The 15,646-nt window shown below is 43.9% G+C and overlaps 1 protein-coding gene across 1 annotated transcript in view; it reads right to left on the reverse strand.

The window, feature by feature from the left end:
• Positions 1–15,376, reverse strand: part of LOC147899474 (peptidyl serine alpha-galactosyltransferase) — a 36,108-nt gene extending 20,732 nt beyond the window's left edge. Inside the window, exons 1-2 of the mRNA XM_087378595.1 lie at positions 14,754–15,376; positions 2,630–2,800 (exon numbers count right to left, since the gene is read on the reverse strand). Of these exons, the coding sequence (XP_087234721.1) occupies positions 2,630–2,800; positions 14,754–15,109 (527 nt within the window). The 5' untranslated portion in view covers positions 15,110–15,376. The remainder of the gene's footprint in view (positions 1–2,629; positions 2,801–14,753) is intronic.
• Between the last annotated feature and the right edge of the window lie 270 nt (positions 15,377–15,646).

Here is a 15,646-nt window from a genome sequence, read left to right on the forward strand (position 1 = left end):
TCGAAGGCATTCTCCAAGGTTGGTTCACCAATCTACGTCATCGTCTTCTCCAATACTGCTCAGCTAAGTCTTTAAACTCTTTAAGACAACACGAATCATAGTGCCCATCGGATATGCGAACCAGAGTTGCCTAGTGTACCCCTAAAAACCAACCAACCAAAACCACATTAAGTGTGTGTGTGTTGACACTTCAAACAGCCGGTTGTGTGCCAGCTGCAATTGAAATGAGCTTTGTGTGAAAACTACTATCAATACGTGCCCCCCTTCCTCACACGGAGGCCTGCCCATTGACCTGTGGTTAGAGCAGATGCTAATCCAGGAACATTCCCAAAGTCATCCTCTAAAAACACAACATAGTGCAGTTTCAATCTCATGATAGGAGGGCAACGCACCATGTTCCTACCTCAAAGATGATCTCACTGAAGCAAACCTCACTCATGGACATAAGCAGTAGATAGAATAAGAAGAGAGAGAGAGAGGACTCAGGCTTCCACAAGAGGTGGGCAAACACGCTCAAAGGTGAGTACAACAAACTTCCAGAAAAAGGGGCTAAATCATGTTTTTTTATATAATGTTATATAATGGAGCAAAATATAAGACCATATGGGAACAAACACTTCTGAGAACTCTCCTGCTGAGAACACTTCACAAACTGGTGGGCTGCCTAACTGCCGAGACCTCAGTCAAGTGGATGAAGTCAAGAGGGTTTTGGGGGGGTATATATAGGCTGGAAACCAGCCCCTACCACCCGACTCAGGCTGCTGCTGCACTGACCAGATCTGCAGACTACCAGTGACCAGGTTTACTGCTCACCCAACTGCCTACACCCGGGTTAGGTCAGGGGTACATGCGCCTGCTGCAAGGGCTATAAATAGCTCTTGGCGGCCCATGTTCCAGCCTGTTTGCACTGCCATCTGCCACATAGACCGGTCCTAATCCATCGCCACGGATCCAGGTCCATTCTTTTTGTAGCCAGGCCTCCGTAGTGATGCAGACTTGCTGTCCAAGCATGTGACCCCCCCAACCTGACTCCCTTTGTCCTCCTCGTATGGGGGCTCACGGGTGGTGCCATTGACTTCTAACAACCCTCCTCAATGATGCAACTGTGGGCCGATCCCCACCCGTCAAATGAGGTGCTCTAGTTGATCCCTTGGGAGTGCCTTCGTGAGATGTTGTCAATGGTTGGATAGTACATCATCTCTACAATCTCGTCGATGATGAGCTCCCGAACAAAGTGGTAGTGAACTTCGATGTGTTCCGTCTATGCATGGAACATGGGAATCTTGGCAATGGAAATTCAACTCTGATGGTCACACATGATCACTGTTGCATCCTCCTGAAGCACGTCCATGTCTTCCAGAATCCACCTCAACCACAATGTCTCACATCCTGCAATACAAGCAGCTTTGTACTCTGCCTCTGTAGAAGAAAGGGCGATTGTTCGTTGTTTCTTGCTCAGCCATGAAATGACCCCTGAAGCACGACTAAAGCCAGTCTGAGTGTCCCAATCACCTGCCCAAGTTGAGTCACAGAAGCTACCCAACTCTATACCTGTGCTATATGTGATACCATATGTACTAGTACACTTCAACTTTCAAGTACCTCTGTCCTCAGCACTTGTAATCTTGCCTTCCAGTGATTCTCCTTTTTTTCGAAGAAAACTGACAGAGCACACCAATGAAATAAGAAATGTCTAGCCCAGTGTTGGTCAGATAGAGCAAACAGCCTACCAACCTCTGATACCTGCTGGCATCAATAGCTAAGATGTATTCTGAGCTCTCAGCTTCAGCACAACCAGGGTCACTGCCTCCTTGAAATCCTCCATCTGAACTGCTTTAGTATCTCACAGCAATACTTTTCTGAGGAAGTAATGAAGACCTGTGTTTTTCTCCTTTGCCTGATCATCAGTGCCCGGTTGATTCTCAAGTTTTAATAGAAGGTTCTTTTCTCTGGGGAAAAAAATTGTCCGCTTCACTTAATTGGTTGGTTGGACATGTATTAGAGATTAACAGTAAATGAGACTTGCTTCTCTAGGCCAAGCCCACATGGCTATACACCCACTAAAAACCTTACCTCTATGTAATTGAAATATGTTCCAACCACGTTCATCTCAAAGTTTCAGTTACAGGAGTGGCCGTCCGATATAGTCAGCTTCAAGGGTGCCTTAGCCGGGTAGTCCCCCCGCCCTCCCTCCCTCCCTCCCTCCCTCACTCCCTCCCTCTCTCTCTCTCTCTCTCTCTCTCTCTCTCTCTCTCTCTCTCTATCTATATATATATATATATATATATATATATATATATATATATATATAGAGATCGCGTTGGCCTCTAGCTTCGTTGATTCTGCAATCTGCCTAATGGATTACTTTTATGATACACTCACTTGTGTGAAGCCATGCACTCACATATTAATTGTGCGAATAATTTTAAATTTTACTCTTTATTAAGAATTGTTAAAAGGACATCACACATCCACGGGCACACTTCCGACATCAAGGTACCTAAAGGCCTCTCTCAAAAGTTGGAATTTGCTAGGGAGAAAAAAACCACATTTCAACGACAAGCCACTTCACCTAATCAATACAAGCAAGAAAGAGAGAGCCGAAGGCTGGTCAAAAATATCGTAATACCCATAAGCTGCAGCAACAGGCTTCCCCTTCTCAGCACCAAGTTCCCAAGGAACGATGGGATGACGAACTATCATGTCAGCATCTAAGATGACAACCCAATCAGCATTTTGGGCATCAATGTTATTTTGAAGCCAGTGCAAAACACCTGCTGGTTTGTTGATTGCAGGGTACCTGTATGAAAAGTAATTTTAGTAGATATAGTACAAGGAAAACCTATTTTAAGAGAATCATATGTACAATTCACTACTAAACACATTTTGAACACACATGCTTAATGCTTGTAATATGACATTTAAATACAATCCTTCAATTAACCTAAATTTCGTCTTGATTTTTAATTCAAACTGTGTTAGCCTCCTTGGAGGACAAAATTTCCCTAGCATAATCTTTGGCAAAGACAAAATGCTTGAAATACCCTTATGTTTGATTATGAATTTCGCATACCAGCCTTTAGTGCATCAATATCAAACCAAAAAATGATGTATTCCTATGACAATGGGCAAATGCATAGCTCGGTTTTTTATTTTCCTAAGAAATGGCAACAACTAATGATGCCTTTGATTCTAGCATCTAGACAGAAATAGAGGTTGAGATGGGAGATAAAGGAAATTCCAGCTACAGCTAAGACTGCATCTCTTTCAGTCAACAGTTGATATTGGCAGCAGGCAAAAAAAGTGTGCTATGGCAAACTTCATACACTAACCGATAGCAAAACTTGCTCATATGTTCAGACCTGTCAAAAAAAAGTCTACTAACCTCCTCTCAAATGTACACATACAAAGTCAACAAAATATGAGGATTTGATACTTCAGACTTGTCTCACAAAGTCTCACGTTGAAAAGGATTCCATGCATAGCGTGGACTGCATGCTATATATATACCTTCATAAGACTAGAATATATCCAATCTTACAAACATATCCTTTTATAAAAGAAGTGAAAGAACACGCAACTTTAAACGAAATTATGAGTACATGAGAAAAACAAAAAGAAAAATAACTTAGTACGCAACGCTATGCTTATGTTATCATCAGTACTCAAGCATAAGCTGCCAGCTCGGTTTGAAAGATTCTGGAATCTCTTGGAGAAACCCAATGCTTACTAAGCTTTGAAATCCCAGCCCAAACAACAAAAATGTCGATAGCAAAAGGGAAGAAACAAAGCAAAACTAAGAAAAAGAAAGAAGAGAGAGAGAGAATTAAATTAGCTTTAAATATCAAAAACAAAAGAAACAATAATGCCAACACAAGGAAACAAAGGCACATATAACAAACAATTGAATCACCTAGACAAGCACAAGGAAACTATCAATACCATTATTTTTCAATTATTAGTCATCTATTCATTTTAAATTTAAAATAATAACAAATAATAAAGTAAGTGGGTGGGTAAAAACCAAAACTAAACAAGTACCTAAGATCATGTGACCTCCAAAAATATAACAAACTTAAGAGCTAGAAAGAAAATGGTCTTGAATGTCTCCACTTTGGATTTGGATTCTACATTCAAGGATTGTCAACATGCCCAAAGCCGAAATGCCAAAGATTTAACAATTATAACGTACGACACAGCGGAGTTTCTTCATTACTTTTCTTACATTATATCCCCTTCTGAATAGTAATAGGATTAAATTACTAAAGTAAGAGTTAAAGGCACTCTTACTTGTGCAAAGACGAGAGAAACTATAGACTCGGAAAGTAATCACTCAATATTTAGCCATACCAAAGATGTTTGAGTTAATGTAAGGCATTTGTATAATATTCAACACACCATAAATTAGGTTTTTGTCATTTATCAAAGATATCAACTTCTAAATCTAAAGAAGTAACGCTAAGATCCAAGAAACTATAATAGCTTCCACTAGCTGTATAGTTAAGTTCACGAATTTTTTGTTCCAAGTTGTACAGTTAAGTTCATGAATCTAGCTCAGTACCAATTAGACATGCAAGGACCTGCACACGTCGCACCAACCAAAGAGAGGTTGGCGAGTCAAAATGCCATTAAGAGGTGTAGTGGAATTGCAAAGAGAGATAGGAGGACAACCAATCGGGAGCAAGGGAGGAGATTTTCAGCAAAGAGTGGAAACTCGCTAGGGAGGAGCGGAAAGGAAAGGTGAAGGAGAGGGGAGGAGAATTTAAATCATTCCATGGAGATGGAGAGGAGATTAAGTAGAGGCTTGAGCTACTAGCTCGCTTGGAATATGGGGATTCTTGATCAGAGCTCTCTGTGTCATCTGAGAGGTGGACTTGTGTACTTCAGCTGACTTGGTCACCCTGTTATTCCAGCAAGCACACCTGGTTATGATTCTTACGAGCATTAGTATTGTTGTTTCCTTGTGTTTGTTGCATTTCTTGTTATTCCTCGGCTTTTGTTCCAACCTGCACTTGCACCACCATCGGCACCATAGTCCACTCCATCACCATTTCATAGTTGCCCCACCACCATGTGATCTACTGCACCATAGCAAATGATGCCACCACTAGTATCGCATTAACACCAAAGTTGTTGGTAGCACACACTCCTTGTACCTCATTTAGCCACCGGTAACACCTTCGAAAGAGATCAGACCTCCCCTCAAATCGTTTATGGCGATCACAGTGGAACTTTGCTGGTGTTGAGCAGCAAAGAGTGAAGGGGTATCCTAGGGTCTTAGGGGAGAGATCTTTTGCCGAGTAGTTCTGATAACCTTGAGGGAGTGAGTGAGAAAACAAGAAGGTACTTGAGAAGAGTGGAGAGAGGGCTTATATGGCTTCAACAACCACCACTTCTACGAGATTGGTGACTGCTTTAGCACCTAGCAAACTAGTCAAGTTGCTATTTCGTTTGTTATGCACAACCCTGTTTCCTATCAAGCCTAGTTTCTACATCTATTGCACCTCTCAATTCTCATTCTGCTTCGGTTATGTTCATAGCACCATCCATAAATGTTCTACCTCCTCTCTCATCTATGTTACCCTTTCCACTTTTCCTATCCTATTCTATTGCTTACCCGTCATAACAACTTCCATTCCCTCTCTTCGAGGACGAGCATTTTCCGAGCGAAATCTTCCGAGCGTCTGAGCAAAGGAAAAAAAAAGCTTCCAACTATGCAAAAATATGACAAAAATGGATCAGAAGAAAACATAGTTTCACTTAGAAATATGAAAAGTATTATAGGAATGCCTATTTTATACACGAATATTTATGTGAATCGTTGGGAATGGTGAGAACATAATGGGATGGCTTTTGAAGAAACCCACATGTAGAGTAGACTTCTCTATGAAAATTCCCTTATGATCCTTCTTACAACTTTTTACTTAATAGGAGGTAACATTGAAAAACCTCTCTCACCCTATCTTCATGAAACAGTTTCTCCGAAGAAAACTCATTGAAGCAAGCCATCAAGGTAGTTTCACCAGCGAAACCCCTTTGAACAAGGTCTTTCAAGGTAGTTTCGCTAGCGAAACTACCTTGGACAGCACTTTTAAAAGTGACATAACTTTCACATCCAATGTCCAAATATAGTCATTCAGCCAGTCAAATTGATCGGAAAACCCCATTTGAGCACATCTATGGGGCTATATTTTGGAAAACCTTGCATATATAGTATTAAATATTACATGTATTTTATAAGAGTGATATATAAGCCCAAGTTAATACTTATTTACAGTAATTTAAACTTCTATAGAAACATGTCCATAAATATATTGTTATTAATACTATAAAAACACTTGAAAGATATTGCCATATGATATAAATGTGTTTAATAAGTAATTATTTATGTATAATATTATTATGTTGAGAGTGATTATGAGGGACGTTTCTTAAATGAATTATTTTTCAATACTTTTTTAAGGTAATAACAAGGGTATAAAGAGATGTCTATGAATAAGAAGATTTATGTTATGTAAAAATGAATGGGTGACTAGTTTGTATATTTTTATGATAAAGGGATCTAGTTCTAATGAAAATAAAAGTGTAAAAACCATGTTTCCTAAAGAAATACTATTTTTAAAATCTCTTGAAAAACACGCTCGTATAAACCTGCTCATAGGTTTTTGCTCGTAAAATTGACGCATCCCCTCTCTTCCATTCCCATCCGTTCATGCATCCTTATTGAGGTCCACATCCTCTATGTTCTCACCATCTAAACTGGTGCCTTTAGCATCAGCAGTACCTTCGATGTTTTCTTCACGTATGGCGACATCAATGGTGACTTCACCACTCTGGTCATCCCTAGGAGTACTTGTGTCATCCATGCCCTCTCTACCATATGTCCCCATGGTGCCCACACCTACTGCTTCAAATAGGAGGCCCTTCAACTCTTGCAGCTGCTTCAGCCCCTGAAGTGGTTGTTACATCAGCCATGGTGGTTCTCAGTCCCGCAGAGACAAATTAACTTCTTGAACTACTCAACAAATCCATGTGAAAACCCAGAAGTTCAAGGGCCAACTCCATGAGGATGCAGAAGCTCATGTGAGGAAATTCCTCACGGCATGCAAAGCTAAAGATGTGGCAAACGAGCATACCTTTTTACACATCTTTCTATCATCTTTGGACAATGCATCTAACATGTGCTAAGGATGTAAGGAAGGGAAATTAGGGCCCTTTCAAGCTAGAAAAGTTTGAACATATTATAGAGAAATGATAGGGTTTGCAGTGGAGCCATCAAAAAGTAGACAATACTCAGACACATCTGAAGAACAAAACTCAGAAAACATAGTGCTTGTTGGTAATATGAAAAACTGAATACAAGAACCTCAAGCTGTCGTGTCTCAAGGACTGTGGCTGAGGTGAATCAGAAAGATGATTCCATGTAGAGAAACTGTAGAAAAGATAGCAGCAGAGGGAGCATAACGCAGTCCTCCGTGTAGCTCGATGATGATGAAGATAAGGAGCAGATCTGGAGCAGGTGGGGACGGATCTGGAGCAGAGGAGCAGAAGAGACAGATCTGGAGCAGGATGGGACAGATGTGGAGCAGAAGGGATAGAGCTGAAGCAGAGGAGCAGATCTTGAGCAGAGGAGCAGAAGTTGGGGCAGATCTGGAGGAGAAGATGGAGCAGCCAGGAGGCAAAGAGGAGCAGATCTGAAGAGGAGAGGTAGAAGTGGAGCAGGCGGGGCTGCAACAAAGCATGGAGGAGAAGAGGAGCAGCTGCAGGTCCTGTCCCTATCTAGAGGAGTGTGCGGGCTTGTGCCTTTATAGGCCAGACCTAGCTGGTCGGCCAACTGGTCGGTGGGCCTGCCAGCTAGTCGGCTAGCTGGTCGGCTAGTTCTGGTCGGCCAGACCAGCTGCGCTTTTTGGCCACTTATTTGGCTGAGGTGGCTGGCCTTTTGGCTGGCCTGTAAGCTGTATAGATTGCCCCAGAAATTGGGGATTGTTAGTTGCTTAAGACCCCCTGTCAATTGCCAATTTGGAGGGGCAGACATTGTGAGCTTGGAGCTTCGTGTAGGGATGTAATGCAAAAAATGCAGAGAAGGTCACAAGAGGAGTGCCCTTGCAAGGGAATTGTTCACTTCCTCAAGTGCCTGAGTTACACGTATGATACCATATAGAAATAAGAACACTGTGAAGCTTGAGAGAATAAGCCACCCCCTCTCACCGCCGAAAGGTGGAGGAAAGAGCAAAGATAAAGAACAAATTTGTCGTAGCAGCACTGATAATCCAGAGAGGTCGGAGCTGAACAGTGAGCCAGTGTGTGTCCGATCTTGGACCTCGGGAGCGAGGAGTCTATCCCCGCCTCCATGCAGGTAGAAGATTCAAAACAACAGTCATCTAGACACATCTGAACAGAAAGGGTCCCGCCTAGGGAGAACTTGTAGATCCTGGAAGTCGATGCCGATGGTGGTAGAGGTGAAGGATCATGACCCCCTCTTTCGAAGGAATGGGGAGTGTCAAGCCGGAAACCGAACAGGGAGGGAGGGATGGGAGTAGAAGATGGAGTTCTGAAAGAGAGGGAGGGATGGGAGTAAAAGATGGAGTTCTGAAAGGGAGGGAGGGATGGGAGTAGAAGATGGAGCTCTCTCCCTTAGTGCGCAGCGGAATGAAGAGGAAACTGATATGTTCATAGGAGTGATGCTCCCTGTACCTATGGCCTCCATGAAGAAGCACGATCTTTAGATCACCAGAGATCTGGGGTCTTTAGCTCACCATGGCTCTGATACCATATAGAGAAATGATAGGGTTTGCAGTGGAGCGATCAAAAAGTAGACAATACTCAGACACAACTGAAGAACGGAACTCAGAAAACATAGTGCTTGTCAGTAATATGAAAAACTGAATACAAGAACCTCAAGCTGTCGTGTCTCAAGGACCGTGGCTGAGGTGAATCAGAAAAATGATTCCATGTAGAGAAACTGTAGAAAAGATAGCAGCACAGGGAGCGTAACGCAGTCCTCTGTGTAGCTCGATGATGATGAAGATAAGGAGCAGATCTGGAGCAGGTGGGGACAGATCTGGAGCAGAGGAGCAGAAGAGACAGATCTGGAGCAGGATGGGACAGATCTGGAGCAGAAGGGACAGAGCTGAAGCAGAGGAGCAGATCTGGAGCAGAGGAGCAGAAGTTGGGGCAGATCTGGAGGAGAAGATGGAGCAGCCAGGAGGCAGAGAGGAGCAGATCTGAAGAGGAGAGGTAGAAGTGGAGCAGGCGGGGCTGCAGCAAAGCATGGAGGAGAAGAGGAGCAGCTGCAGGTCCTGTCCCTATCTAGAGGAGTGTGGGGGCTTGTGCCTTTATAGGCCAGACCTAGCTGGTCGACCAGCTGGTCAGTGGGCCTGCCAGCTGATCGGCCAGCTGGTCGGCCAGTTCTGGTCGGCCAGACCAGCTGGGCTTTCTGGCCACTTATTTGGCTGAGGTGGCTGGCCTTTTGGCTGGCCTGTAAGCTGTATAGATTGCCCCCTCGAATGAGGGACTTTGTTGCTAAGATATCGGTACCTCATGAAGGGGTGGTTCTTGAAGGCATTACCTCCCTCCATTTAATTAGACTTGTTGACAAACTTCTTGAGCATGCCTCCCTAAAAGACTTTTTGAGGAAGATGGAACTATCTCAATTAAGTTTCGCACCGCCACAACCCTCACCAAGAGAGGAGGGATTTTCAGCATGGCAGCATCTCAAGGAGTTGGAAGAAATACTTAAAGAAAGAACAAGGGTGGTGGGACCCTCCTCCTTCGAAAACCAGGTCAGAAGTGGTCTCTAGTGCAACCGAGTGCAAAGGTTATGGTCATGCTTACTAGGAGTGTCCCTCTAAATTTAAGGTACCGACATCTACTTCATTTTGTACCTTTTATGAAATTCATGGACATGATGCCTCCGACTATAGAATTTTACTAGAGTATCCGATTGGAGAAGCCCTAGTTGATGCCGTCCAAAGAACCACACCGACCGATTCGGGTCCCATACCCGTATCCCCTATCTTGTGAGCGCATCAAAGCCACTTATCTCTGCTATTGTTCCGCCTCCACCGCTTCCTAATCCCCCTTTGGTTCAAGCTCTTGCATCCAATCAAGTTGGGGACCCATATTTGTATCCTCATCCTTATTATACACCGTACCAAGCACCTACCCCAAGAGGTGGGTATGGACCATACTACCCACACAGTCGATGAGGTGGCTTTCGAGGAGGTTAGGGAACACAAGGCAAAGGGGGAGGGACCAACCTTCATAGATCAATCATGAGCTATAGATGTGGTGAGTACGACCACTATAGCAAAACTGCCCCAAAGGCAAAGTGAAGCCCACATCTCAAGTCAATATGGTCAAGATAATAGTGGTAGGGGACATAGGCAACCACCTCCATCACAAAGGCTAGTACAAGTGCATCAGCAAAGCTATCTTTAAGGAAGCCATCCCCCAATTCCTCTGCAGAAAATATTCCCCAAAAGACCTTGCCCTTGTCTTCCATCAATGGCTCCGAAGAATATCACAGGGGAAATGGTCATCAAGGTCTATCATAACTCCTAAGAGGGGTACACCTCCTAGTGAGCAAACTTTGTCTTCTCAAGACACTAAGCTATGGTTAAGGGTGTTACCCTAACATTCAATCAAGTTGGGAGAAGGAGGGAAGCCTCCCTCAATTTGTTGGGATATCTCAAGGTGTATGCCTCAGGCACACCTTGGTTTCTATGTGTGTGTGCCATAAGCACAGTTAGGTGGTGGTAGAAGCCACATAGGATGATTGAGAGAATCTAGGAGCAAATTGAGGAGATGATTGTGGAGCTCAAAGGTGATCAGTGATGTCAGTGATCATGTAAGAGGTGCCTACTTAAGGACCTCACCTTTTCTCATTCTTTCTGAGTTTGTGTTCACTCCGTGCTTTCTTTTCAGTTTACCAACATAGTATCAGAGCCCTTTAATCCCCCTTGAGCCCATTTCTGCCACATCATCTTCTTCTTCTTCTTCTTCATCTTCACCAACCTCTCAAAGGGGTGAACCTTTGGCTGCAAGGAATTGAAGCATCTTCATCTCTGCTGGTCGCCATTTCGCGCAGATTGTTGAATCTCTTTCCTGCGATTTCTCCGAGACTGCTTCATCTTTCTCTAATTCCTTTCAGGGGAATCTTCTCCATACCTTGGGCTATCTTGTGCTGAAATCTGAGCAGCAATGGCTGCATATTCAAGGACAAAACAGAGAAAAACCAGTCGACTTTGAAGAAGCGAGCTATGGCGACCTGACGCGGATTTGCGCCTCTCCTCCTCAGTGGATTCTCTCTGGTATATGAGCTTTCTTTTGCCTCAGAAAGCCCCTTTTTCTTTGCTTTGGAGAGTGAGATACAAGCCCTCCAAGTTCAGGCCTCTGTTTTTTACAGTTTTGACAAGGTTGTAAATGTGATGCTACATTAGATGCTACTTTAGCATTTCTGAGGTTTTGAAGTTTTGAAAAGCATCAGTATAACTGTGGCTACAGCTTTGCTTTGAGTTACTACATCTGGATTTGCTTGGAAAGCTTTCATTTAGCCACCTCTGTGAAGCATGTAAGTGAAAGCATCATTGATTTGTAGTATGAAATTTGGTCACAAGTCTTTGCATTAAATGCTTATACTTTGAAGCTTTTCAGTTATTTTTCTAGCCTTGTAAGAGAGAAGACACTGCCCAATACCTGGGTTAGACCCTCTCATGGCTACCATATTGAATATAGATAAGTTCAATGGTAAGGGCTTCCACACATGGCAGATGAAGGTCAAGTTTGCATTAATGAGGGAAAACCTCTGGGGACTTGTTAAACCGACTTCAACTTCTTCTTCAACAGCCTCCAATGCTGGAGAATCCTCAGCTCCGACACACCTGGCAAGAGATCCTGCTAGAGAGGAGAAAGCATATGGCATCATTGCTCTTGCTTTAGGAGATGATTATATTCATCACATCTCTGACTTAGAGTCTCCTTCAGAAGCTTGGCAGAAGCTTGACATTATTTTTGGTGCTAGCTCTCACATCTCAAAATTATCACTTAAAATTTCTTTCTTTGAATTGAAGATGGTTAGTGGCACTCCTTTGGCTGCCCATGTCAATTACATGCCGAGTCTTATGACTCAACTTGCTTCTATCAACTCTCCTATCACTACAGATGATGCAATGGCAGTGTTGCTCAAGAGTATGCCTGAAGATTATGATCATATTGTTACCACTTTGAAAAATCTTCCTAATCCTAATCTTGAAGGTCTTATCTCTGCTCTCCAAGAAGAAGAAAGGCACATGGAGCTCCGGAAAGGCAATGACACAGCCTATGCCATAAAAATCCAGAAGGGCAAGTTTTCACCTTGCAATCATTGTGGGAAGACTAATCATCTCTCAAAGGACTGCTTCAAAATCAATCCATGCAAACACTGTGGCAAAAACAATCATCATGAAAGGTTTTGTAGAGCCAAAAAGGAAGCAACTTCAAAGACAGAAAATGCCAATCTACTTTCAGTTGATGTGCCTCCACAAGATGAGGCATCCTTTGAAGATTATGCTTTTTGAATCATCTCCATGTATGCTCCAGATCTCTCTTTTGTTGAGTCAAGGTACTCAGCCTAGATAGTCCTCCAAAATGAATGAAATAAACTATTGTGTGTTTTGTAAACACCTCTGGTCACCATATGATGTAGGCCATGTGTATGTGTTTTTTCTCCATGGTACCTCCTGCAGACATTGTGTGCATGTACATGCAGGGGAGATAACCATTGGAAGGTCTTTTGTATCCCTTTTGTTTACCTTACACCCATGGGAACCCTTGCTAGCTTGAGATCCTAGCCATTGATAGATCCATGACCACCATGAGATGGCATGTGACACCTTGTGCTAGCTGTATCCTTGACATAACCTGAGGCATTCCCTTGAGGGGGGGTTTTGTTGGGATATCTCAAGGTGTATGCCTCAGGCACACCTTGGTTTCTATGTGTGTGTGCCATAAGCACAGTTAGGTGGTGGTAGAAGCCACATAGGATGATTGAGAGAATCTAGGAGTAGATTGAGGAGATGATTGTGGAGCTCAGAGGTCATCAGTGATGTCAGTGATCATGTAAGAGGTGCCTACTTAAGGACCTCACCTTTTCTCATTCTATGAGCAAGATTTCTGAGTTTGTGTTCACTCCGTGCTTTCTTTTCAGTTTACCAACACAATTCCCTTCTCGCAAGTTTAAAACGGTGAGGTTTGCAATTGGCATACATAATGTACAAACAGAGAGCATAGAGCATGGACAAGGAAGAGCAACCAAGACCTTCCACTCTCCCCACAGCAAGCACATCCAACAAAGGGAAGAAAAAGTTGCCATGGTACTTGGACGACGAAGGCAAGGGGGGAATGGATTACACAATATAAGAGACAATGGCTGCAGATTTAGATCTACGCCCTCGACCTTGGGTGAGCTTTGATCCCCAGATCGAATCTTCAGACACAAACGTCCATCATCCAACCCTACTCTTTGATGGAGGATCTAATGGAATTTCGACCCAACAAAACCCTAAAGCAACTATGTCGGTTGTCTACATTGCAACTACTTGGTTTGAAGCTGACAAGTGACGTACATTTCCAAGTATGAATAGCTAATCAACACCGAGTGAAGCCTATGGGAGCAGTCAAAGGTATCCACATGAAGATTGGTGGAGTCACATTCATATCCAACTTTGTCGTCCTAGATATGACCGAAGATGAACAAACCTACCCGGCTGAGGTCGCCAAGGCCATTCAAGATTGATCCACCGATGAGGTCCAGTTGCCCTTACGGTCGACATCCTTGGAAATAGATATGATCACCAGAATGGCTCATCACCGGCGGATAGAACTAGGAGCAAACGATTTCTCAAAGGAAGCATGCATGGAGGAGGAGCATTGGACTCTTAGGGATTGGCCTATCTTGGGGCAACACATTGAGGACTCACCCTTTCAAGATGAAACCTATGATGTACATACACGAGAGTGTGGTGAGAGCTTGATATACTTGTTGGATTAGGCTGGTCCAGAAGAGGAAGAAGCTGCCATCTTGGGCTGGATAGGAGCCCTGGGCTCCTTATGAGCCAACATGGTGCAGGCATATCTGGAACCGGAGGTCCAACGTTATGCTCTCCATCATGGCTGCTGGGCAGCTTATCTGAACTGGCTGTTTATGCTCTTCATAAGATCTAGAATATATCCAATAAATAATTTTTATAGAAAAAATAAGCAAAAGCAAAGCTATGCTTACGTTCCAATAAGTCCCAAGCATAAGCTGCCCTTTGGGTTTCAAAAATTACAGGAATCTCTTGGTTCTACTTCTGGCTATTTCTGCCACTACTCCATCCACTGCCCCTAGACTGATCCTTGCTAGTGCATGGAGGTCTGAGGGCTGAGGCCCTCGTTAACTAAGTTGAAAGAAGGGCTGTAGGTGCCCTTATGGTCTGCCCTGGCCCTACCTGCTTGTGGCACCTTGGCTGGCTGCTTCGTTAATCAAGCGCGTTCAAATAGAGCTTTGGGTGTTTGGTGTAGCTTCTATGCGGCATAGCAAGTTTAAATGGCGTGCCTGATCTGTTGACTAATTCCTTAAGGACGTTACGTACATCCCGATTTCATCATGCAGCCAAGGATTTGCTAACATGCCAACAGCTTTGTTAAAAATTTGGTCTAAAAGAAGAAGAACGGGTAAAAGACGGAGAGAGTGCGACTTGCACATCTCGAAGGACAGCACATAAGAGGCTCACCAGTCTCCCGTTTTCGGATGCCGGCTCATCGAAGGTACTACATGGGTGGGCGCAAGATCCATTCCCCGATACTTTGCAAGATCAGCCTCGGTACAGCTCAACAAACGCGTTATGGGTCCTGGCTGGCCGCTCCTCCTGTAACTATTCATAAGTCCTACCGTTTGCCAATCGAAGTAATTGTTGCACTCGACAGAAAAAAGAGTGTGCATCGTCCGATTTGTTTGCTGCTGCGAGCCGTCTTGAAGCAGGCTCTTCGATTGCGCTCTTGCTCCAACCTCTACTTTCAGGAAGAAAACGAGGATCATGGCGACCCAGCTGAAGCGTTGGAACCTTTGTTTCTGTGAGAGAGCCTCCATGATACAGCTACGATAATCAGTTCGGGAGCTGCTGCTGAATGACCGCGATCACGCCCATCACCTTCGGAAAAGCAACCCCGTTCGGGCGAAGCAATGATATGCGCTATTCTCGTCACTAATCAATCAAAAAGTTCCCGGATTCATGGCTAATCAAAATTCCGTCTCGTTTAAGTAACAAGACGAGAACGCGATCAACGCGCTGAGATGTCAGGTACTTCGTCTTCTCTCCACTAGCGCTCTTCTGTTTGAAAATCTCTCTCTCTCTCTCTCTCTCGCTTGCTCGCTCTCCCTCCCTCGTTCGTCTGTCCTGTGACTTATCTTCTTCTTAAACCCCGTCCCTCCCTCTCACTCTCTGTTCTCTCTCTCCCTCCCCTCTCCCTCTCCCTGCTCGTCTATGCAGTGACGTATCTTCTTCTCCTCTCTCTCTCTCTCTCTCCCCTGGGCTCAGAGAATGCTGTACGAGATGAATAGTGGAAGGGGAAGGGAATGCAGCCCCAGCAGCTGTATGCTTGCCAACCTCTCCCACCAACTGAGAGC

Source organism: Dipteris shenzhenensis, chromosome 8 (genome assembly GCF_047967505.1).
Source record: "Dipteris shenzhenensis isolate YYH24624 ecotype China chromosome 8, Dip_SZ_1.0, whole genome shotgun sequence".
Classification (NCBI taxonomy): domain Eukaryota; kingdom Viridiplantae; phylum Streptophyta; class Polypodiopsida; order Gleicheniales; family Dipteridaceae; genus Dipteris; species Dipteris shenzhenensis.